We start from the raw sequence: 20,471 nt of genomic DNA on the forward strand, positions 1-20,471 counted from the left end.
TGTAAACGAAGCACTGCTCTTGTGAGAGGAAAAAGGACAGACGGAGTCCTTGTGATGCATCGATGGGAAAATCTCCCACGATAGTAGGTCAAAACATTTTGTTATATAACCACTCTCGATATTTCGCTCATTGGTTATGGAAAAATAAGATAATGGACGACAAGGTGAGATATTCATTACAGATGAACACCACGGCGGAAATGGAATCAGTGATCAGGGTCAGCGAGGTCGGACCTTTTCTCCTGTCTCGTCCCCGCTGCAGCTCAGCTGCTGCTGTCATCCATATTTGCAGCCTCACTGGACAATTTCCTCAGCTGCGAGCTCGCAACAACGCATAGATCAAATGAATTAATTCTGCTTTTGTGGCAGCACACTGGAGATCTAGGTCACGCAGTCGTGGCGCCGATCCCCCCCTTTTGTCAACCTCCCCCTATCATCCTCTGGGATCTGACCTTGACATTCCCAGGTTTTTGCATGTGTGCGCTTGCGCTTGTGACTGTGTGTGTGTGTGCAAATAAAAGGATGACATTGGCCGCAGCAACGGTATGTTAAATAGAACAAGACGCTTCCTAAATGTGGGACTGGCCTGCAGCTACCTGTGTATAGTGGATGGAGAGCGCAGAAGTGGATGTGGGAGGCTGAGTAGTGTGAAACAAGCAGAGTCGAGGAGAGGAAGAGGAGGAGGAGGAGGAGAGTGCAGCGAGGGGGACTGTGACGCACGCCGATGCTCTGTGCTTTCCGCTGATTGGCCCCGGCCAGTGCCGCTCACAAGAGCTTGCGGAGCAGATTATGAAGCGGCACTCCGGCAGCGGCAGTCTCCTCTCATTGTCTCAATGGCTGCGCACGCATTCCTCCTGTGCTCCATCGCCTTGCTGTCTGCTCTCAGCCGGCCTGCTGTGACTCTCTCCGACGAAGAGCTGCAGCCGGGACTCAGCTATGATGAAGTGCCTGAAATCTTGCACAGAAGGTAAAGCCATCCTCCTCTCCATCGCTATGAACGGAAGAGGTGTGTGTGTGCGTGCGTGTGGTGGTGATTCTTCCTTTTGTATTCCTTCATTTCGTCTTAACTCTCCATCTCACCTTGGCCGCTTGTCTCATAAACGGTGAAGGCGGCTTGTGCTTCCAGAGGGCTGCACTGCGAGCCTTTGTTTGCCTCAGTGTCGGGGACCGCATCAGACGCCACTCATCGATCACAGATGAGGCTGTCGTCTATGTACGATCGTGTCGGGTCCGAAAGGAGGACGCAAAATAAGGCTGGGGGGGCTGCGGGCATGCGAGAGGTTGGAGGGGGACACGGACAGAAGGTAAACAAGGATGGGACAGGGAGGAGAGGATGCATCAGGGGTGGTCTGCTGGAGTCAATTTACTGATGCAGTCATTGAGAGAGAGAAAGCGGGAGGGAGTGAGGGAGGGAGGAGGAGGGATAGCGGTGGTGGTGTTGGGGACAGAGTGAGAGACGGGGGAGATTGGGGAAGGGAATCTGTCTGCATGTTGCGGTCCTGCAGGTCAAATGTGGATCAAACATTCAGAGACTGAACATCAGCTTTGGAGCCTTGCCGGCTCACAGAGTCGTTACAGACACCAAAAGCCATGTCCGGCTCGTGAAACAATTCTCAAAATGTACCTTTGCAGGATGAACAGTTGACACGATTACGCTCACCAACAAAAGGAGCAGATACATAATAAATAAAAGGGGGCAATAGGTCAGGGCCAGCAGGAGCTGATCTGCAGGGACTTGAGCTTTGGAAACACAGGGTCACGGGCCGAGTCCCCGTGCGTACAAAAGAAATCGCAACTGCAGTAGTTGTTGGAGAGGAAGGCTTTAAGTTGCTACTGGCGGTGCATTGCTTTCCACAGCAGAGTGTCATAAAGCTAGTGTGGGACGAACTCCCACTCAATGCCTTGTTCACAAACTCCACGCAGCTTACTTGCGATCAGTCTGGGGTTAGGTCAACTGGAATAAACGCCAGATTCTGTGGCTAAGAACAAGCGGTAGACACAATGAATGGCTGGGATGGAGGGAGGGCCTTAAGCTAATGTTTGGTGTTGTTGTACAACCCCAATTCCAATGAAGTTGGGACGTTGTGCTAAACATAAATAATAACATCCATCCATTCTCTGAGCCGCTTATCCTCACAAGGGTCGCGGGAGTGCCGGAGCCTATCCCAGCCGTCACCGGGCAGGAGGCGGGGTACACCCTGAACTGGTTGCCAGCCAATCGCAGTAAATAAAAACAGAATACAATCATTTGCAAATCATGTCAACCTATAACTAATTGAATATACTACAAAGACAATATATTTAATGTTCAAACTTATAACTTGATTGTTTTTAGCAAATAATCATTAACTTAGAATTTTATGGCTGCAACACGTTCCCAAAAAGCTGTGACAGGGTCTTGCTTACCACTGTGTTACATCTCCTTTTCTTTTACTACGAAGCCACGCTGTTGTAACACGTGCGGAATGTGGGTTGGCATTGTCTTGCTCAAATAAGCAGGGGTGTCCATAAAAAAGACATCGCTTGGATGGCAGCATATGTTTCTCCAAAACCCGTATGTACCTTTGAGCATTAAAGGTGCCTTCACAGATGTGTCAGTTACCCATGCCATCGCCACTAACACAGCCCCATACCATCACAGATGCTGGCTTTTGAACTTTGCGTCCATAACACTCCGGATGGTTCTTTTCCTCTTTGGCTCGGACGACACGACGTCCAGAATTTCCCAGAACAATTTGAAATGTGGACTCGTCGGACCACAGAACAGTTTTCCACTTTGCGTCAGTCCATCTTAGATGAGCTCGGGCCCAGAGAAGCCGGCGGCATTTCTGGGTATTGTTGATGAATGGCTTTTGCTTTGGATAGTAGAGTTTCAAATTGCCCTTACAGATGTTGCACCAAACTGTATTTACTGACATTGGTTTTCTGAAGTGTTCCTGAGCTCATCTGGTGATATCCTTGACATTGATACACATTGATGTCGGTTTTTGATACAGTGCCGCCTGAGGGATCGAAGGTCACGGGCATTCAATGTTGGTTTTCGGCCTTGCCGCTTACATGCAGTGATTTCTCCAGATTCTCTGAACCTTTTGATGATATTATGGACCGTAGTTGATGAAATCCCTAAATTCGTACGTTGAGGAACATTGTCCTTAAACTGTTGGACTATTTTCTCACGCACTTGTTCACAAAGAGGTGAACCTCGCCTCATTTTCTCTTGTGAATGACTGAGCAATTCAGGGAAGCTCCTTTTCTACCCAATCATGGCACCCACCTGTTCCCAATGAGCCTGTTCACCTGTGGGATGTTCCAAACAGGTGTTTGATGAGCATTCCTCAACTTTCTCAGTCTTTTTTGCCACCTGTCCCAGCATTTTTGGAACGTGTTGCAGCCATAAAATTCAAAATGAATGATTATTTGCTAAAACCAATCAAGTTGATCAGTTTGAACATTAAATATCTTGTCTTTGTAGTATATTCAATTAAATATAGGTTGAAGATGATTTGTAAATCATTGTATTCTGTTTGTATTTACGTTTAACACAACGTCCCAACTTCATTGGAATTGGGGTTGTATTTTACTTCTTACTAACAATGAGATAATTCTATTTTCTTACAGTGAGTTGTAAAGCCGCCCACTTAAATAACACATCTTGTATGCTCCCTTCCAGATTATGATGATGATGATTATTATAATTTCACAGTCCTACAAGACAAGCCCCGTCACTGAATGATTCATTTTACGGTATTGCCGTAATTACACTGAACTTGTATTTCACTTTCACACCTATCTGCTACCACGGTAAAGGGCTACATTGCTTTTTTCTGAAGGGCCTGATCCCATTTGCCCAAGATCAAAGTTTGTACATGTACAACGTTTGTCACCTTAGTAATGTGACAGCTCAGTTTCAGCTCTGTAATACAGCTATGTAATTTTCTGAAAACCTCCAAATAAAAAAAAACCCTGTTGGCTGACAGTGAAGTGTGCTTCAGAATGGATTGCTGCAAACCAATTTTCAATATTTTAAAAAAATGCAGACTATAAAATAGTTCTTTTGCTCATCAACCAATATATTGACCAAAAACAGTTAATTAATGTACCAGCCAATCTTTGCATGTCAAAGGTATAACTAAACTTTGTCAATTTGGGATCTGTGTGATTGTAAAAAAATACCATTACGTAAAAAGTATGCATACAAGCGGATATTGGGAGATTAAAACTGGTGCAGCATACAAATGAGAAATTTTCCTTTTTCAAATACTGTATAATTCAGTATTATTAAGATACGGTTTTTTTTCTTATTTCCATACAAATAGGATGCTGAACGAAAAAAAAGATACGTTTTATATCAGCATATGATATATTATAATAATAGTATGCTGTTCTATATAAACGAAATTATACGAATGTTGAGCATTACACCCATTGTTTTTCCAAACATGCTGCTATAATTCTGAACACTACTGTAATACTAAAGTATAACATGTTACGACACAAAATAATGTAATTACTAATAATGTCGGCGGCGTTACATTTCTCAGACATCTTAGAATGGCCTCATTTCTTTCGAAGCACAACAGAATTCCCCTCAGGGGAAATTGAACATCCAAAGGACTTTGTGTGACATATGACCTGCAAATGCAGACTTCCTCTAGCGCGCCACTGTTGCTAAGCAGGGCAGGAAAGGGACGCTGCATCAAGATTAAGTGTTAAGCCATATTTTGCTGTCTAGTCAGAGTGTGTGTGTGTGTGTGTGGGGGGGGGGGGGGGGGGGGGGTCAATATGTACTTAAATGTGTCTTATCTTATTATTAAATTTCTTATTGTGTTGATCCAGAAACCAAGGAGTCTTGAGTTTAGTAGCCAAAATCCCGTTCGATCTCTGTCAGCTTCGACGCTTGACTCGCCGTTAAATTAGAAGCCGTAATGTAAATTTCCACGCAAATGCCAACAGGGACGAGGAACACCTCATCTTAATCTGCACGAAGAACTCTCTTAATAGGCCTGCCTGCACCTGCCCACCGTGGGATTAAATCGTGTTTTCTTTCACCGAGTACTAAATCCGAATGATGTTGGTTCATGGGCTGAGAAAGAACTCTTTCAATTTTGGTGTACATCCGGATAAAGGTGTGGCTCAATGAACTATTTTTCCTTATTCTGAATATTGCATATATATTATTATGAAAAAAAACAACAACAACCAGGCAGTTCATATAAAAGCTCATATAATTTAGTGCTGACCCAGAGTAGGATTGTTTGACCTTGGCAGAGGTCGTGATGTTTATTAAATCTGCTGTGTTTTGAGCGATCTATACCTGAGCCACATGAAGCAAACATTGTTTGTCATTATAAAGAATTACAGCAATGCCAGGGAAAGACACAAAGACGTTTGTTTTTCAGGTCTTGATTTCTGTGTTTAAGCGGCCGAAGAAATTGTGACATCCTAGATAGTTACTGCCCAAAATAGAACATCCCATAATGTAGTTCTGGACCTTAGCGATCCATCATTGCTCCATTATGAGGAATATTGCACCTCTACCTACAAGATTACATTTGATTTCTATTGCATATGGTGGTTATTTAATAATCAGAATAAGCAATTATTGTAAAAGAGTAGAAAAGAGTGAGCTGCAGAGGCCAGACGCACGCTGGACCGACTGTCAGTCCGTCGCAGGGCATAGCCTAGACGAAGAACCATGCCCAATTTAGTCTTGACTTTATCGCAAATTCATGTCTTTAGAATGTGGGAAGAAGCCGTAGATCCCCGACAAAAGCCACGTTAGCACGGGGGGAGATATGTAGTCCACATGAGTCTTTTGTGGCCACATCACAACGTTCCCACGACGTCAGGTGGCACACTGGCGGGCGTGTGCGCGTTTCCGGGTTATATCAAAAAGGGAGCGAGGTGAGCCAAAGGGGTGGCGTCGATTACGTAAAAGGCCATGTTCGGCACTCGGGCACCGTGTGACCGGCTCAGCCAATGACGCGGCCGCAGCGGTCCCAGGTTGCTGACCTCGCCAAACTGGCATAAGAACAAATACGAGGGCTTTAGCTAAAGCACTTGTGCACTCCTCTGGTCCCCTTCGGCCAGCTGAGGCCTGAGTGGGCGTGAGGGACGGAACCCTTGTAGTAGTTTTGCATGCGCAACTCTGATCATTTTTGTCTTTTTTTTTTCCCCCCTCTTCCCTCTGTCCAGTTATTATTTTACAGAGACATGAGCTACTCTTAAGCCATTATCATACCCATGGCTGGGCATGTTTCACGCTGATTTCCTTGATAGAGGGACCCTACCAAAAACAAAACAAACAAACAAACAAACCAATTCAGTTCAACAATCCCACATTCTGTAATAGTTGACTCCATTTTTTACATCAGTTCTAACGAGGAGCTGATCAGGTCACAAGTCATTGTCACCTTTCCCAGTCAAAATATGTCGACTAAAGTCAGCCAGCATTAAGTTTGCTTTGTTTACTTGAACCGTTTGGTGTGGAAACAGATGCGATGACTGACATTTCCAGACGTGTAGCACATAGAGGCTGTGCGTGGAACACTCCAAAACAACATTAAAAGGATTGTAATATTTATGTAAACTTAAGTTAAGCAAGCCAGTTGTGTATTATTCGTCTTTGTATGGTATGATTATTGTTGGTTGGGGGCACGTCATGGAGAGAAGGAACATGGCCTTACTGGGATATGCACCGGCCTCATTTTGTTTGTTTTTCACGTTGAATTGTTATTGTCTCACAGATTGCTCAAAATGCTCAGTCAGCACTTGTACTGTCCAGGATACTGCCGACTCTGACTCGATTAATCTCTAACTTTGTTAATCTCCTCAAATTGCTGGCGGCCTTCGTCTCTCGGCGGCCGCGCTCGAGGCGACCTGGGCTGTGTTCACCGCTAATCCTAATCCACCTGGCACCCGACTTTACAATATTGTCCAGGTGGAAATTGCACCAGAAGGGTGGATACCTGCTCCAGACCGCTGGGACTTTTATATAAATACATTTGGCAACCTGCAGCACTGTTTGCAATCACTTCAGAAGGGCAGATTTGACCCAACCTTGCTTTCAAAATGTTGTTCTTGAAATCTCTGAATCTGAAAATGTGTTATGCTCAGATAAAAACAACATGAACTATTTTGGTCATATTTCCAAATGATATGTTAGGCGCAAGCACAACACTGCTCGTTAATGGCAATTATGAAGAGATGGAAATAGCAGTCAGTGTGTTAGCACAAACCTAATATATCAGCTGAACTTTATTTTGGGTTAAGAAGAGGCACTTTAAAAGGTGACAGGTGTTTGCTGACTCCCATTTAACAAACTTGGGAATGTGACTGGTTATTTCTAGCCACACACAGCCACATCCCCAGTTGGAAGAGGGTGTGCACACTTGTGCAACCACATTATCTCAGTTGTTTATTTTACTTCCACTCTCAAGAAGATGACAGCCTAGCCACCATAGGTCACTTGAATGATGGAGAAACGTTGGAAATGATCTTGGTCTCCTTTTTTTAATGTCACAAAACCTGGCAACCTGTGTACTTTTCATATGCACTGTACTTTTTAAATGAAATCACATGCAATGGAGAAAATATAATCATAAAGCCCAGTCTGCTTTAACCTTGCAGAGATTTTATAGGTGGACTATAACTCTCCCTGGAGCACGACACTGAATGGTTAATGTCTGAATGGAATACTGAGATTTATTTTGTGTGTGTGTGTGTGTGTGTGGGGGGGGGGGGTTGGGGTGGTGGTGGTGGAAATCACGTCAACTGTGTCTGAGCCATTCTGCACATCACTTGGATGCAGGAGCCAGGAAAAAAAAACAAAAATTAAAAAACCCTTTGGGCAACAACAAGCACGTAGAAAATGGGCTGAACATCTCAGTGACGTCAAAAGATTTTGTTCTCCACGAAAGAAGCCAAAACCCAGCGCAACTGCTTCAAATTCACAACTTGACTGGCTCACAGCAATGCATGAATGGAGAAAGTATCTTTGCATCCAGATATTGATTATTTTGAAGGAATTGCAAAAAAAAAAAAAGTTGAATGTAGCCACCCCTTGACTCAATAAATGACTTTTAAGTATTTGAACTTGACATAAATATTGATTCCATCATGTTTTGATTCCAGCAATGTCTATCGGCGTTCATGCACAACTAAAGTGTCTCATTGGCTGTCATTAGGTGATAAATAAACATTTAAACCGGAAAAGAAATGTGACACAGAAGGCAGAGTGTAGCTGTCATGCTACCTGCAAAAGGTCTTAGGCTTACCTTTAACAGGTCAATTATAAAAAGCTATTGTGTGACGAGTAACGAGCGTCCTAGATGATCGCAGATAGGTCGGCGCAGACCACAGAGTTAGAGCAAAGCATCGCGACAAGTAGAACGGGACTACCCGGTGCCGCCCAGTAAGCCAATTTCCACTGTATGAAGTCTTTGATTGGACGGTTAAAAGGAAAAAGGATTAGCTTCACTTGAGCAGTCGCACACGTGAGGCAAATGCATGTCCAATATGCCCCTGAAGCGATATGCGTGTCAGTACCGCATCAGTGATTAGCAGTCCACCACAGACTGGAATGGTGGCAGTGAACTCAACACAATTGAGGGGGGGGGGGGGAAAGAAAAGCATCTGTTTGGCAAAAAAGTGAACAATTCATCCCAAAAGAGGCTGCAAGCTGTTTAATGCCACTCCCAGTTCAAGCTGAATGTCAAACTTAGCCTTTCAGTCTGCTAACGTAGTGCAAATGCTAATTAGCGCCAATGTTGTGAACCGAAAACAAACGGTGCAGCAACAACATGTACGTTGACAACATAACAGCACCCACATTCATATATGTTGTATCGTCTGCGTACAACAACTAATAATAGTGCCGTACTGTGAGCCGAGAGAGGAGTTAGGTGTTATTATGAATCCCGTGGCGGCCATGTTTGGCAGGTTGACGTTTCCATCATCGGCAACAAATGGACACTGAAATTAAGTTGGAACTTATTTTTTCATTACTGTACGCTTCTATGAAGTACAACATTACAGTATGAAGGGCTATTTTTTCAATTTAATATACACATTACAATATGTTTTATTTGTGTAAGGCAGGAACCGGTTAATGGCATTTCCATTCATTTCAATGGGAAAGGAAGATTTGAGAGACAAATATTTTGAGTTCCAAACGTGGTCACGGAGCGAATTAAACTCGTTTCTCAAGGCACCAGTTTTTTGACATTTCTGCTCTAGCCTATGTCTTCTGAACTTCCTGCAGGAAAAAAAAAAAAAAAAAAAAAAAAAAAAAAAAAAAGAACATTATTTGCAATAAATCTTCAACGTGTCACTTCCTGCCGTGTTCTCCAAATCTGATGTTGTCTTTTCTTTCCCCCACAGCAGAGAGAACCCCAAACAAGCCACAAGAGTCACATCAAGTAAGTGACAAACGTGGCGTGATGGAAAGGCCTGATTCAATCAAGCCGGCCATGCTGACAAATGCATTTTGTTCCGGACACAACGTTTGCTTCACTGTAATGCAAACAGAAGTGGGATGTCTCGTGTTATCTATGCACCCCAAATCCGGCAGATCACCTTTCGGCGGTCTGACAGAAAGAGCGATAAACACCGCTCCGATTGACATCATCTCGTGATGCGACCAAATGAGGATATTTGTCAATACTGAATAATGGTGTTGCTGCAAAAATAAAAAAAAAATAAAAAAATAAACAATGATGCGTCACAGTGATGACGCAAAACAACTGGAAATAGAGAGGAGCCTCGGCACGGAGGTGTAGGCAGGATCTATTTGTGCCTCTGTCTCAGTAGCATGCGTGTGTGTTTGCGTGAAAGGGGCCGAACTTTTTTTGATTACGTTGAATCATCTGAATGTGCATGCTGATATAACCTCGCCCTGTGAAAACATGTGTTTTCAGGTCAGGACGGCGAGTATGGCTTAGAAAACGAAGAGGTCATTTTAACGCCCCAAGATGAAAACCCACTCAGGAGAATCCTGCAGGTACGCACGCACGCACGCACGCACGCACCCCACTTCTGCCTCTGCGCCATTGTCTCGTCTTGATCTGCACGTCACACTTGTGCATCCACTTCTTGTACCCGCGTGAAAGCCAAACAGAAGCACTCGGCCACTGTGCGTGACCTCGGAAGTGAGAATATTCCTGGGTGTCACGTTCAGCAGAGGAACCTCTTTGCCTGCACGCACGCACGCATGCACAAACACACACACAGCAGCATTCTCCAAATGACACATCTGTGTGGCCATATGTCAGACATGCTTACATCAGAGTTCTATAGATGAAAGCATCCTATATAGTTTCCGGTTCTTCGAAAATGTTATTTTCTTTTCAAATACAGTGCATTCACAAAGGTGGCTATTCCAGGCATGAAATACAACATGTACCATATGCAACAACCCTTAGCCAGTTAGTTATTCATAAATGATGAGAGAAAAGGCACTCACAGTAAAACAGTGGTGGATAAGCACAAAGCGATTCAAAAGATGGAGGAGCTCCTGGTATATATCATAGTACACAGCTGCTCCCAACTAACGCAAACACAACGCTAAATAAATCGCTCCCACTTTGTGGTCAGCATGTCAGCTGTGTTAATAACCTGTTAAAATGATGATTATTATTTTGGTTTTCCTTCATTGCCTACGTGCACAAGCTGAGTTTCAGTCCTCATTGGGGTCAGAGGTGAGCTCCAGCCTATCCCAGCTTACTTTGGGCGAGAGGTGGACTGGTCGCCAGCCAATCGCAGGGGACGTATAGACAAACCAACATGCAGACTCACATTCATACCTATTGACAATTGAAAGACTTCCGTGATTGATCGAATGATGCATGTTTCCAGAATGGGAGAGGAAGCTGGAGTACCCAGAGAGACCCCATGCAAGCCCGAAGAGAACATGCAAACTTGCTCACCACGCGCGTCTGTGAAATCTTGTTTTATATGACAGAAAAGCTGGGAAAACCCAACATTGCGCCTGTGTCGGGTGTCAGGAATGCTGCTTAATTTGTCAGAGGAACAAAACGACTTTCCGTTCATTTGCTGGATTCTCTGATCATCTGCAATGATGGTTTTAGTTCAACACTACAACATTTGTATCGATTAGGGTTCAACCAACTAGCCGATGCACAGTTGAACCAGTTTTCACCAAATTGGTAAACGTGGGATCAACATTGCTTGTGCGGTACAATAAGGATTCAGTTACTGTCTCCCTCTAGTGGACAAAATGTAGTAGGGCCCCGTATCTGCTTTCGTGTTCTATTATCTGTCAAGAGGGCCGCGTAGTTTGCAAGGCAACGTATTACGAGCCATAATGTGTTGTATTTCGAAGCTTTTAGACAGTCCCATAGCGAATTGAGTTTAAGTTACTTCAGCCAGCACTACTGATTCTGAAGGCCCAGGGCAGATTAGCTTGACACGGTAACACATAGAGGCTGAAATCTGATTTGGGGAGGGAAAATAAATACATAAATAAATAAAATACTCTTACTGGAAGCAGTGGAGGCAAGAGAACACTACAACATGAAGAGAACATACTGTTGGGAACAAATCCAAACGACGTGAAATGAATACTAAAAGTTCAACTCAATAAAGTGCCTACGTCGTTCTTTGTGCTCGCAGCCTTTCAAGTGGAACCATGCAGCGATGTCTCACAGCAAGAGGAAGCTGCTCCAGTCGCTGATGGGCCCGTACGGCCCCTTGAGCGTGTCCTACAACGGGAAGACCTGCATTCTGTTCAAGGCCAAGCGCCTGGCCATCCGCTACCGGAATCACACCTTCATCGATCTGACTGAGAGCGTGTTCAATCCCAACTCGCCCGTGGACACCAAAGGCTCCGTCTGCACCAAGGAGAAGGCCACGTAAGGAAGATTAAGAACCCACGTCACATGCTTCTCCTTGCGGTCGATTGCTTGCTTTCTTCCTCTGCAACTAAACTGGCAAACGCCAGGCACTTGTCTGAAAAAAACCCCAAAACAAAACAAAACAAACAAACAAAAAACTCTAAAGCAACACATATTAATCAAAATGTTCCAAGGTTATTTTTGACTGAATTAACACATTTTTAATGTTGTTCTTGTGCAGGCTTTCATTAAAGTTCGGTGATGTGGAAGACTTGCGAGGTCTCGTAATCAGGTACCTTTTGTCTTCTTGCTTGAAATGTTTTCAACAATCAGCAACCTTTTATGGACATTTACATTTTTTTTTTAAACTGAATTCATCATCCTGCAGTTAAGGAAGACTGCTCACAAAATTGAATGCATGCATCATAAATAAATACACCATCAATCAATCAATCAATCAAACTTAATTGATGAAGCATGTTTCATACTAAAATATTGCAAGTGTCACAGTTCATATGTTATATATTAGTATCCAGTATCCAGAACAAAACAGATGTTGTATTCCTTTCCCTGAGGTTAATTTCTGAAATCTGAGGTTTTTTTTTTTTGTTTAAAAAAAAAAAATGCATTTATTGATGTACGCCATCTGCTCCAGGCTTCAGATGTCAAACACCTTCTACGAGGCAGCAGGTCAAAACTGGTTCACCCTGGACAGCGTGCACATCCACTACAACTGGACGCAAGAGGCCACGTTCAACGCCAGCGAAGTTTACGCGCCCGCCACCTCGTCCTACCACTGCCAGCACGTCAGCAGCCTGCACAAATATGACACCCTACTGGTGCCCAGCTCCCACACGGACACGTCCGCCAACTGGCACATCACTTTCACCGATTTCCAAGTACGGTTTCAGAAAGGCGGTGCGGGCGTTGTTCCCTCAGGCTCCCACCAGTGTCTGCCAGTGATAATAATGATTTTCCCACCTACTGTTTAATTTAGTAAAAGCGAGGCTGGTTTTGCTGACCCTGATATGGATACGCGTGTTGAGAAAAATCTAATAATAGAGCAGCTATTAGTCATAATTTTCTATGCCTGCCTGTTCAGATGTATGTCATGACTCACTTTGTATATTTCAAATGGATCTGTTTTAATCAACCAGCATTGTTGATTTTTTTTTTTTTTTTTTTTAAAACGTACGCTGGCATGATATTTCAGGATGATGGTCGCGTTCACTCTCGCTGCTACTTTAATCCCCCCCCGCCATCCCATTTTCTACTTGTGTACATGTGTATGTTTGCCAGCCGCGTTTCTTAGTGTGCCATCAGTCTGTCACACCGTATGTTTGGCAGTCTGTTGGTCTGTCTGTACTCAGCGTGCTGGGCCATCTGCTAGGCGGTCTCAACCTGCGTGCGCTAAATCCAGTAAGAGCCACTCGTCCTCTTTAAATCGGCCTAATCTCAGCTCTCCGCCTTCTCTTTCAGATTCAAGCCTTCAATGTGCAGTCGGACAAGTTCGCGTCGGCCAGTGACTGCGCCACTTTCCTGACGCCGGCCATCCTAATGGGCTTGGTGACGTCTCTGATCCTGCTCCTGGTCCTGGCCTACGCCCTTCACATGGTGGTCCACCTCAAGCACATCGACCGCTATGAGGAGCACAAGGCCACCGTCTACTTCCCCCGCAGTCCAGAGGCCGAGTTGCCGGACAAGAACAGCCTGTGAGGAAAGCGGACAGGGGCGGAGAGAGGAAAAGCGAGGCTGAGGCGGAGAGCAAGTCATGGAAAAAGTATCCTCCACAGAGTATTTCTTGAACAAAATACCTGTCCACGTGAAAACCTTGTAAATCGCTCGGAAGTAAATGCAGGATACTCTTTCCTCATTGACTTGTATCTTGGCATCCATTGTATGGATGCTCAAGCCTCTCCTGGGCCTTCAGTCCGTGATCCAAATGTCAAAGGTCAAGGACAGTCCCGGTGCCCTGAGGGGCAACAAGCGGCCTTTACCCCAGCCAGCCATGCGACCCGTACTAGGCTATCTGTCGCTATCACAGCTAACATCTGATGCTCTCGATTAAATGTCTCACAAGTGTCATATTACAAGCTTCCGTCGCTCGTCGTCTTTCCAGCTTTCTCTAAAGTATCCTTTGTCTTACTGCTGCAACAACTATATTCTTCAAAGGGCCAGTTTTAGTCCTGTTAGCTGCATGCCATAAAAAGCTGCTCAATCCGAGCTAGTGCAGTGTTTCCAGATAATCGGAAAGTGTTGCATGAAGCGCAGTTTAAAATAAGCCAACGGGGCACGACGCAGAGTCTGCCAGAATCAAAAAACAAGGAAACTCTGGTCTAGCGTCTGGCTGGAGTGAACGGCCCTTCAGAGCTTTCGATGTCTCCCGCCCCGTCCCTAAACGAGACTGCTGCTTGGGATTTAACTGTGAAATGGCCTTGTACCGGACCGGACCAGACCGGACGGCCGATGAGGGCGGAGGGGGTCCTACGAACTCAAACTAGCACAACGTCGGTTAGTAGTAAAAGCACTAACGATCGAGAAGACTTTCAAGACTACACGGGGGACAATGCTGCAAAAGAGGAGCGCATCCCTCCGGTCAAACGGCTCACCCGAGAGTCACGTTTTTGGACAAGCGAGGCCAAAGGCTCCTCCATGCGAGACACTGAAAAGTGAAGCTTCAAAGGTCTTGCCACAAAATATGGTGAGTGGGATATTGTGGGAAAAGAGCTAACCGTTCCAGCTATGTGCAAAAAAAACAAAACCCAAAAAACATACAGTAAATGTACAGAAGTGTCACTCTGCGGAGATCATTTTGTTTCCTTTTTCTTTTTGTCTTTTTTATATACGACGTAACCATGACAAATTGTTACTGGTGCAGGACAACGACGCTCATATACAAGTTGTAGATGCATCCGGATCTCTTTGTAACTACAGCTGTTTACTTCAAATACAGCACAACTAAGAAACGTAATGACAAGACATTGTGCAATGGGATGAGGATTAGTGATATGACCCCCCCCCCCCTTAAAATGTTTGTTTGTTTTAAAATGGGGTCTGATGAAGTCCAGTCCAGTCTGGTCGAACTGTAAATCCAAATTGCTGCCATAGAGGGACAATGCGATGGAATGCCGTACAGCAAGTGGGACTTATAGATGCCATTATTATGCCAGACGCCACACTAGCATCAGGAACAGCATCAGTAAGTCATTACCACTGGTTTTAAAAAAAAACAAAAAAAACACACAAATAAAAAAAGTCAGCATGACAGTAAGTAGATATTTTAACATTCGATATGGCAGTTCTGTTAATCTGTAGCAGTGTCAAACGTGTTCTTTGGTCATAAGTGTATCCTACCAAGTATGAAGTGAGTGCGGGTAGTTTGTCCAAGGGCCAACTGATTGAACAATAAATGATATTTAGAGGATATGGCGTGCTGTGTTGTGTTGTGGACGAACACGGCTAATATTCCCATTTGCGGTTTTACATGCGTTATATTGTATGTTTATAGCCTGAATTCCACCAATATGAAACTGAGAATACCGCCCAACGAAATTGCCGGATTAATATTTTCATTCAATGGTTACATGCGATCGATTAAAAGAAAAAAAAAAATAGTACAATAAATAAATAATTTAAAAAAGATACAGAAACAAAAACAGAACTGTACTTTCCGAGGAGAACCAGTAGAGGTCAGAAAAAAAGAATGTCCAGCGAGAAAAGCTTATTTAATTAGTAATTGTGTGGTGACAACGTTGTGAAAAAGAAGAAGACAAAAATAAAAAAATGGAAAAAAAAAAAAATCAGAACTGCACGTTTAGAAACTTAATTCTCGGTGGTTTTTTATGGTTGAATGACTCGGTGTGACATTCCATTACATCCTCTAGATGTCACTGTTTGACTGCCTAGTAATCATCTGCCCTTGCTTATGTTAAGCCAATACAGGACTCAAGTGTCGACAACTTAATGTTTGCTTGACGCGTAACAAGATTGACAAAAAAAGATTCGGTTGAAAATGCAAGCTAAGAAAACTATACCAGGAAGGATAAAAAGGATTCCTGAGCATCTTTCAACGGATTTCTTTATGATGGCCTGAAAACATCAATAATCGCTAATAATTTGTTGGCTTCAACCTCTGAAAGAATCTCCTCATCACACTTTTTATTTTTTTATTTTTTTTAATTAACATTTCAGCATTAAAAAAAATAAATAGCTAGCTCACATTAACAAAATTTGCAGTCAAGACAATCACAGACTCAAAATTCCCCCCGTCCCCTATCAGCACAACCGGCACGGAGGGGCCTAATTTTAGCCCCCCTAGGCATGTTATTATTGCAAATGAGGCGCTAATCAACAAGGCAGCGCAGCCCGTGGGCCAGCAGCGAATATGAAATATGCGCTGTTCCACGCATGCTGCTGCACAACCAGGAATATAAATATTATTGTAGGCTTTGTAGCAGAAAGTTTCACATCTGAAATCACAAGATTCAAGTGGAAAGCAAGAGAAGCAAAAATAATGAGGGGAAAGCGGACGCTTATTACGGGAAGGTGTTGTATATAAAACAGAAGCAGGTGCGAATCATTCGTCCAGAATGAGAAGCGCTTGCGAGTCCCGACATCGTCCGCTTGTTATCGCTCCACATAATGGCAACAGTTTGACTTCCTGTTAGAGGATCATTTCATACAATTTGTTTGGTTTTACGCAGGCACGGGGAGAACATGCGAACTCCTCTAATTAACCCCAAATGAATGAAAGTGGAAGCATATGTCAAATTCTCCCAAGGACTCAAATAAATGCCCCTAAAATATCATAACACTTTGGTTGCAATTGATGACAGAGGGGATAACTTTGATTTTTTTAAATGCATGAATGAAGAAAAAAAAGGTCTGCTGCGAAAAGGGCACTTTTTTACTTTCAACGGTGGCGAAAGGGCAGGTGCTTGAGCACCACTTGGGGCCTATGTGTGCACGTGCCTGATAAATCATTCATGTGCTCTTTGAAAGCAGTTTGTAGTCTTTCCTATTTTGAAACCTTCTCACGGAGGCTGTCTTCATAAGTTTTTTCTTTTTTTTTAATGTACTGTACATATTCCAGTAATACAGTGGGTTGTCGGTAGCCTTGCTTATATTGCGTTTTAAAATGGATTCCATCTGTTCATTTCAAGGTTTAGGTTTTGTCCTGGGATAGTTTGCCTCACCCTAATTTGTCCACTGTGCGCATAATGTATACATGCATATAGTCAGAGCTGGATCAAGGCATAAGGGAACCAAGCGGCACAAAAGTTTGTTTGTGTGTGTGTGTGTGTGTGTGTGTGTGCGCTTTTTAAAAAAACATTTTTTTTTTAAACACATTAAACATGGTGGGAGGAATCAAATTCTGCTGCTTTGGGTCCCATTAAGGTTTGGGCCAGCACTGTACGTATAGTCATGCACTGTATGTAAAACAGCGACATCTGGTGGATGCTGCAATCATGGCATCTGTTCTGGCGCAATGCCCCGCTCTGTTGAAATCCTGTCTGCAATAAAAGTGTTCATTATAGTAAACTCTATTGTTCATTATAATACCGAATGTACGATTAATACTTTTTTTTGCATGATAATAAACTACATTTTATAAAAAGAATGTTGTTTTGTTGACAACACTGATTAGCTGTAAAGCTTGAAGTCCCCTATAGTTGGATATGTGTGTGTGTGTGTCATTGTTAAAGCTGGGGAAAGCACAATGTTTCCCCACCGCAGACAAAAACTGAAAATGGCAACCAGTTGTCGGATAGATGTTTGCTTCTTAACTCAGGTTGTGGTGCCCTTGAGCAAGGCCCTGCTCAAAAGGTGTGGCGTTGTTTGCGCGCCTCTTTCACTTTGACATCTCTCCTCGCATGCCTCCGTGTGTCTGCGATCTGATTGTCTGTGTTGTGTACAGCAAAAACACTGTTTATTTTCTTATACTGTTTTCTTTGCTCACAAAGCCTTTTTTTTCACAAATGATAGTACAATCTCTCAAGCTGTCAAGTACTTGACTGAGCAGGTCTCCCTGCATTCATTCATTCATTAGTTGTCAGGGGGATTATGTAAATAAGTTATATTTTAATGTATATTTATATAGCATACCGTTGATACAAAATTAGCACACCAAATACTGCACATTTCTAAATCTGTTGTATATCAAATGGGCCATGAAATGCAGTAAATGTAGCTCTACAAAATAATTTTCACGGCTAATAAACATCATATTCCTGCTGTTCAATGGTGTAGGAGGGGAAAATGTAATTCTGCTGCATTATTCACAAAAAAATATGAATGATATTTAGGACTGTGGGGTGAAATTGAAGTTGTAATGTTACAAGAAGCAGGGACGGTCAGGGAAGGCAGCGCATTAGCTGCATCATGTAGAGTAAAAAAAATAAAGAAAATCATGAAAAAGTAGTGTTTCCAATTTGAGTTTTCTGGTCTGTGATTTATCTTGATTGATTTCTTTTTTCTTTTTTTTTTTTAATCCAAAAATGATTGAATTGCTGAATTGGCGAAATATGAAACGTGGCAAGGGGCAGCCCGCCTCAACTCAGATTGCAATCCTTCACCCAAAAGCAGAAATAGCACAGAGCATGAGCACTATATATTGGTGAAATACTGGTACTGCAACAGATCCAATATGTTTTCAGATAATGTCAATAGTAGTCAAGCTCATGTATTTAATATTTACGTTACATATTTAGTTTTGCTGGTCGCATAAAACCACAGATAAAAGCACAAGGTGAGGCAAACAGTATTTCGCCTCACGGAGGGGGACTCATCATTGGGCAAACACATGCAATTGATTAGGCCCTGAGATTTCCAGGGACAAAATGTCTCCGGAAAACTTATCACTGGAAAGGTTTTCGTCGATTTAAAGCAGTTATTGTTGTTTTGGTCTTAATTGACGTGCTTAAAAACACATGAAAATGACTTCCTCTATCATGATCATTTTGACTACTGAAGCACGTGCAATACTACTGTAGATGTCTCCTTTCAAGTTCAAGTAGGTGCAGCCGTTAACAAGTCAAACATGAAATTACTAATTCAAATGCCTTAAAATCTTACATGTGAATTCAGGATTTTTATCCATAATTTGCTCCTGTAGGCCCCGTTGAAGCTGCCAACTGTATGCCATTATGCTTTAGGCAAGCCTTGCATTTCTTCTTGGGTGAAATGAACATCCGTTGGGATTTGACTCCCATTTTAAATCAAGCTTGTCAGCCCGCAGGTGTCCTCTGCTGAGTCACGTCTGCTTGCAAACCAGCGAACGTGTAAACATTATGCCTCGCTTTTAAATGATCAAGAGAGTGTTACACCGCTGTGGATTTAACCAAGCAATTTAACAAGCATTGACGAACACTAGAGGAGCTGAAGCAGCTATTCATCACTGTGCTTGATATTGACAACCACTATGGAGGATAACTTTTGCCCCAAAAGATTCAATTAACCTTCGTTGTCAAATAAACTTACTTGCGGCCAAAGCCATCCTTGGTGTTTGGCCAAGATCAGCGATCAAACGTTTCATTCAAGGACATGATCCATTTCGGCCGGAGCAAAGCCCGACGAACGTCGCCCTGATGGATTTGACAAGTAAGTGACATTGAGCAAACAAACTACTGCAGACCGCATACAGTACAAGAACACAGTGTAGTCTCTGTCCAATAACTCCGATGAGCAAAACAGCATGGGGTAATTACTTAAACATGGTTTTGGTCCATTTTATGTTGAACCTCTGAAACATGGTTGGACAATAATGCACGAAAAGCTGCGTATGCGCACCGATGAATCCGCATGTCAAGTTCTATCAAGCACACCCTTCCCTGTGCATCTTTAGTTTCATCAAAGTTGACCTTGAGCCTAATGAGCAGCTGGAAAAACAATAACAAACAAACAAAAAAGACAAAGATAAAGTGGGAGCAAACAAAGTCGGAACATTGGAGAGAAGACGCGCTAACAAAAATGCACTCACCGGCGTCTTCATTAGCTACAGGACACAGGGGATCCAGTGAAAGAACTGCGATAAAAAGTAGCAAATGACATTCTTAGGAAGATACTAATTTAACAAAATGTTTCTTATTGTGTTAGTGGTATAAAAGGCACTGCTTTATACTGAGAGCTGTTTCTAATACAGTGGTGCCTTCTGATACCAGTGACACGATTGAATAGTTTTTGGAGATACGTGCCGTCGTTCGGCCGATTGTTTATTTTTTTTGCTTTGACTTGCAAGCTCAAATTTGAGATACAAGCGCTGAAGATGGCGGTCAGTGAATGCAACTTAACTCCGTTCACAACAAGCAACAGTTGGGCAAATTGTGATCAATTCTTCTTCGTCGTCTTCTTCAAATAAATGCCTTCGAGCTGTGTATTGTCACATAGAATTGCTTTAGATGAAGCAATTTAGCTGAAAGCTGCAGTGTGTTCCTTCTGTCGCCCCCTAAGGATGGAATTCAGTATTACAACAACAGAGCCGAACCCTAACCCTAACCCTAGCTCCCTCCTGCTCACAGTGTGATTCTAAAACCTTTTTATTCATTTTTTTTGAAGGACAGCCGATAGGGAAAAGAAGAAAACGAAGAATTATTGTATTATTATTTTATACGATATTGTATT

General features: G+C 43.1%; 1 protein-coding gene across 1 annotated transcript; it reads left to right on the plus strand.

Annotated features, from left to right (window-relative positions):
• The first annotated feature begins 633 nt into the window (after positions 1-633).
• On the plus strand, positions 634-14,900 carry atp6ap1lb (ATPase H+ transporting accessory protein 1 like b). Its single transcript, XM_061697376.1, has 7 exons — positions 634-967; positions 9,382-9,419; positions 9,918-10,000; positions 11,632-11,870; positions 12,094-12,144; positions 12,508-12,751; positions 13,332-14,900. Exons 1-7 carry the CDS (start codon positions 834-836, stop codon positions 13,566-13,568), a joined length of 1,026 nt encoding a protein of 341 aa, XP_061553360.1. The 5' UTR covers positions 634-833; the 3' UTR covers positions 13,569-14,900.
• Positions 14,901-20,471: the final 5,571 nt, after the last annotated feature.

The sequence above is a fragment of the Phycodurus eques genome, chromosome 1, assembly GCF_024500275.1.
Source record: "Phycodurus eques isolate BA_2022a chromosome 1, UOR_Pequ_1.1, whole genome shotgun sequence".
In the NCBI taxonomy this organism is placed as follows: Eukaryota; Metazoa; Chordata; class Actinopteri; order Syngnathiformes; family Syngnathidae; genus Phycodurus; species Phycodurus eques.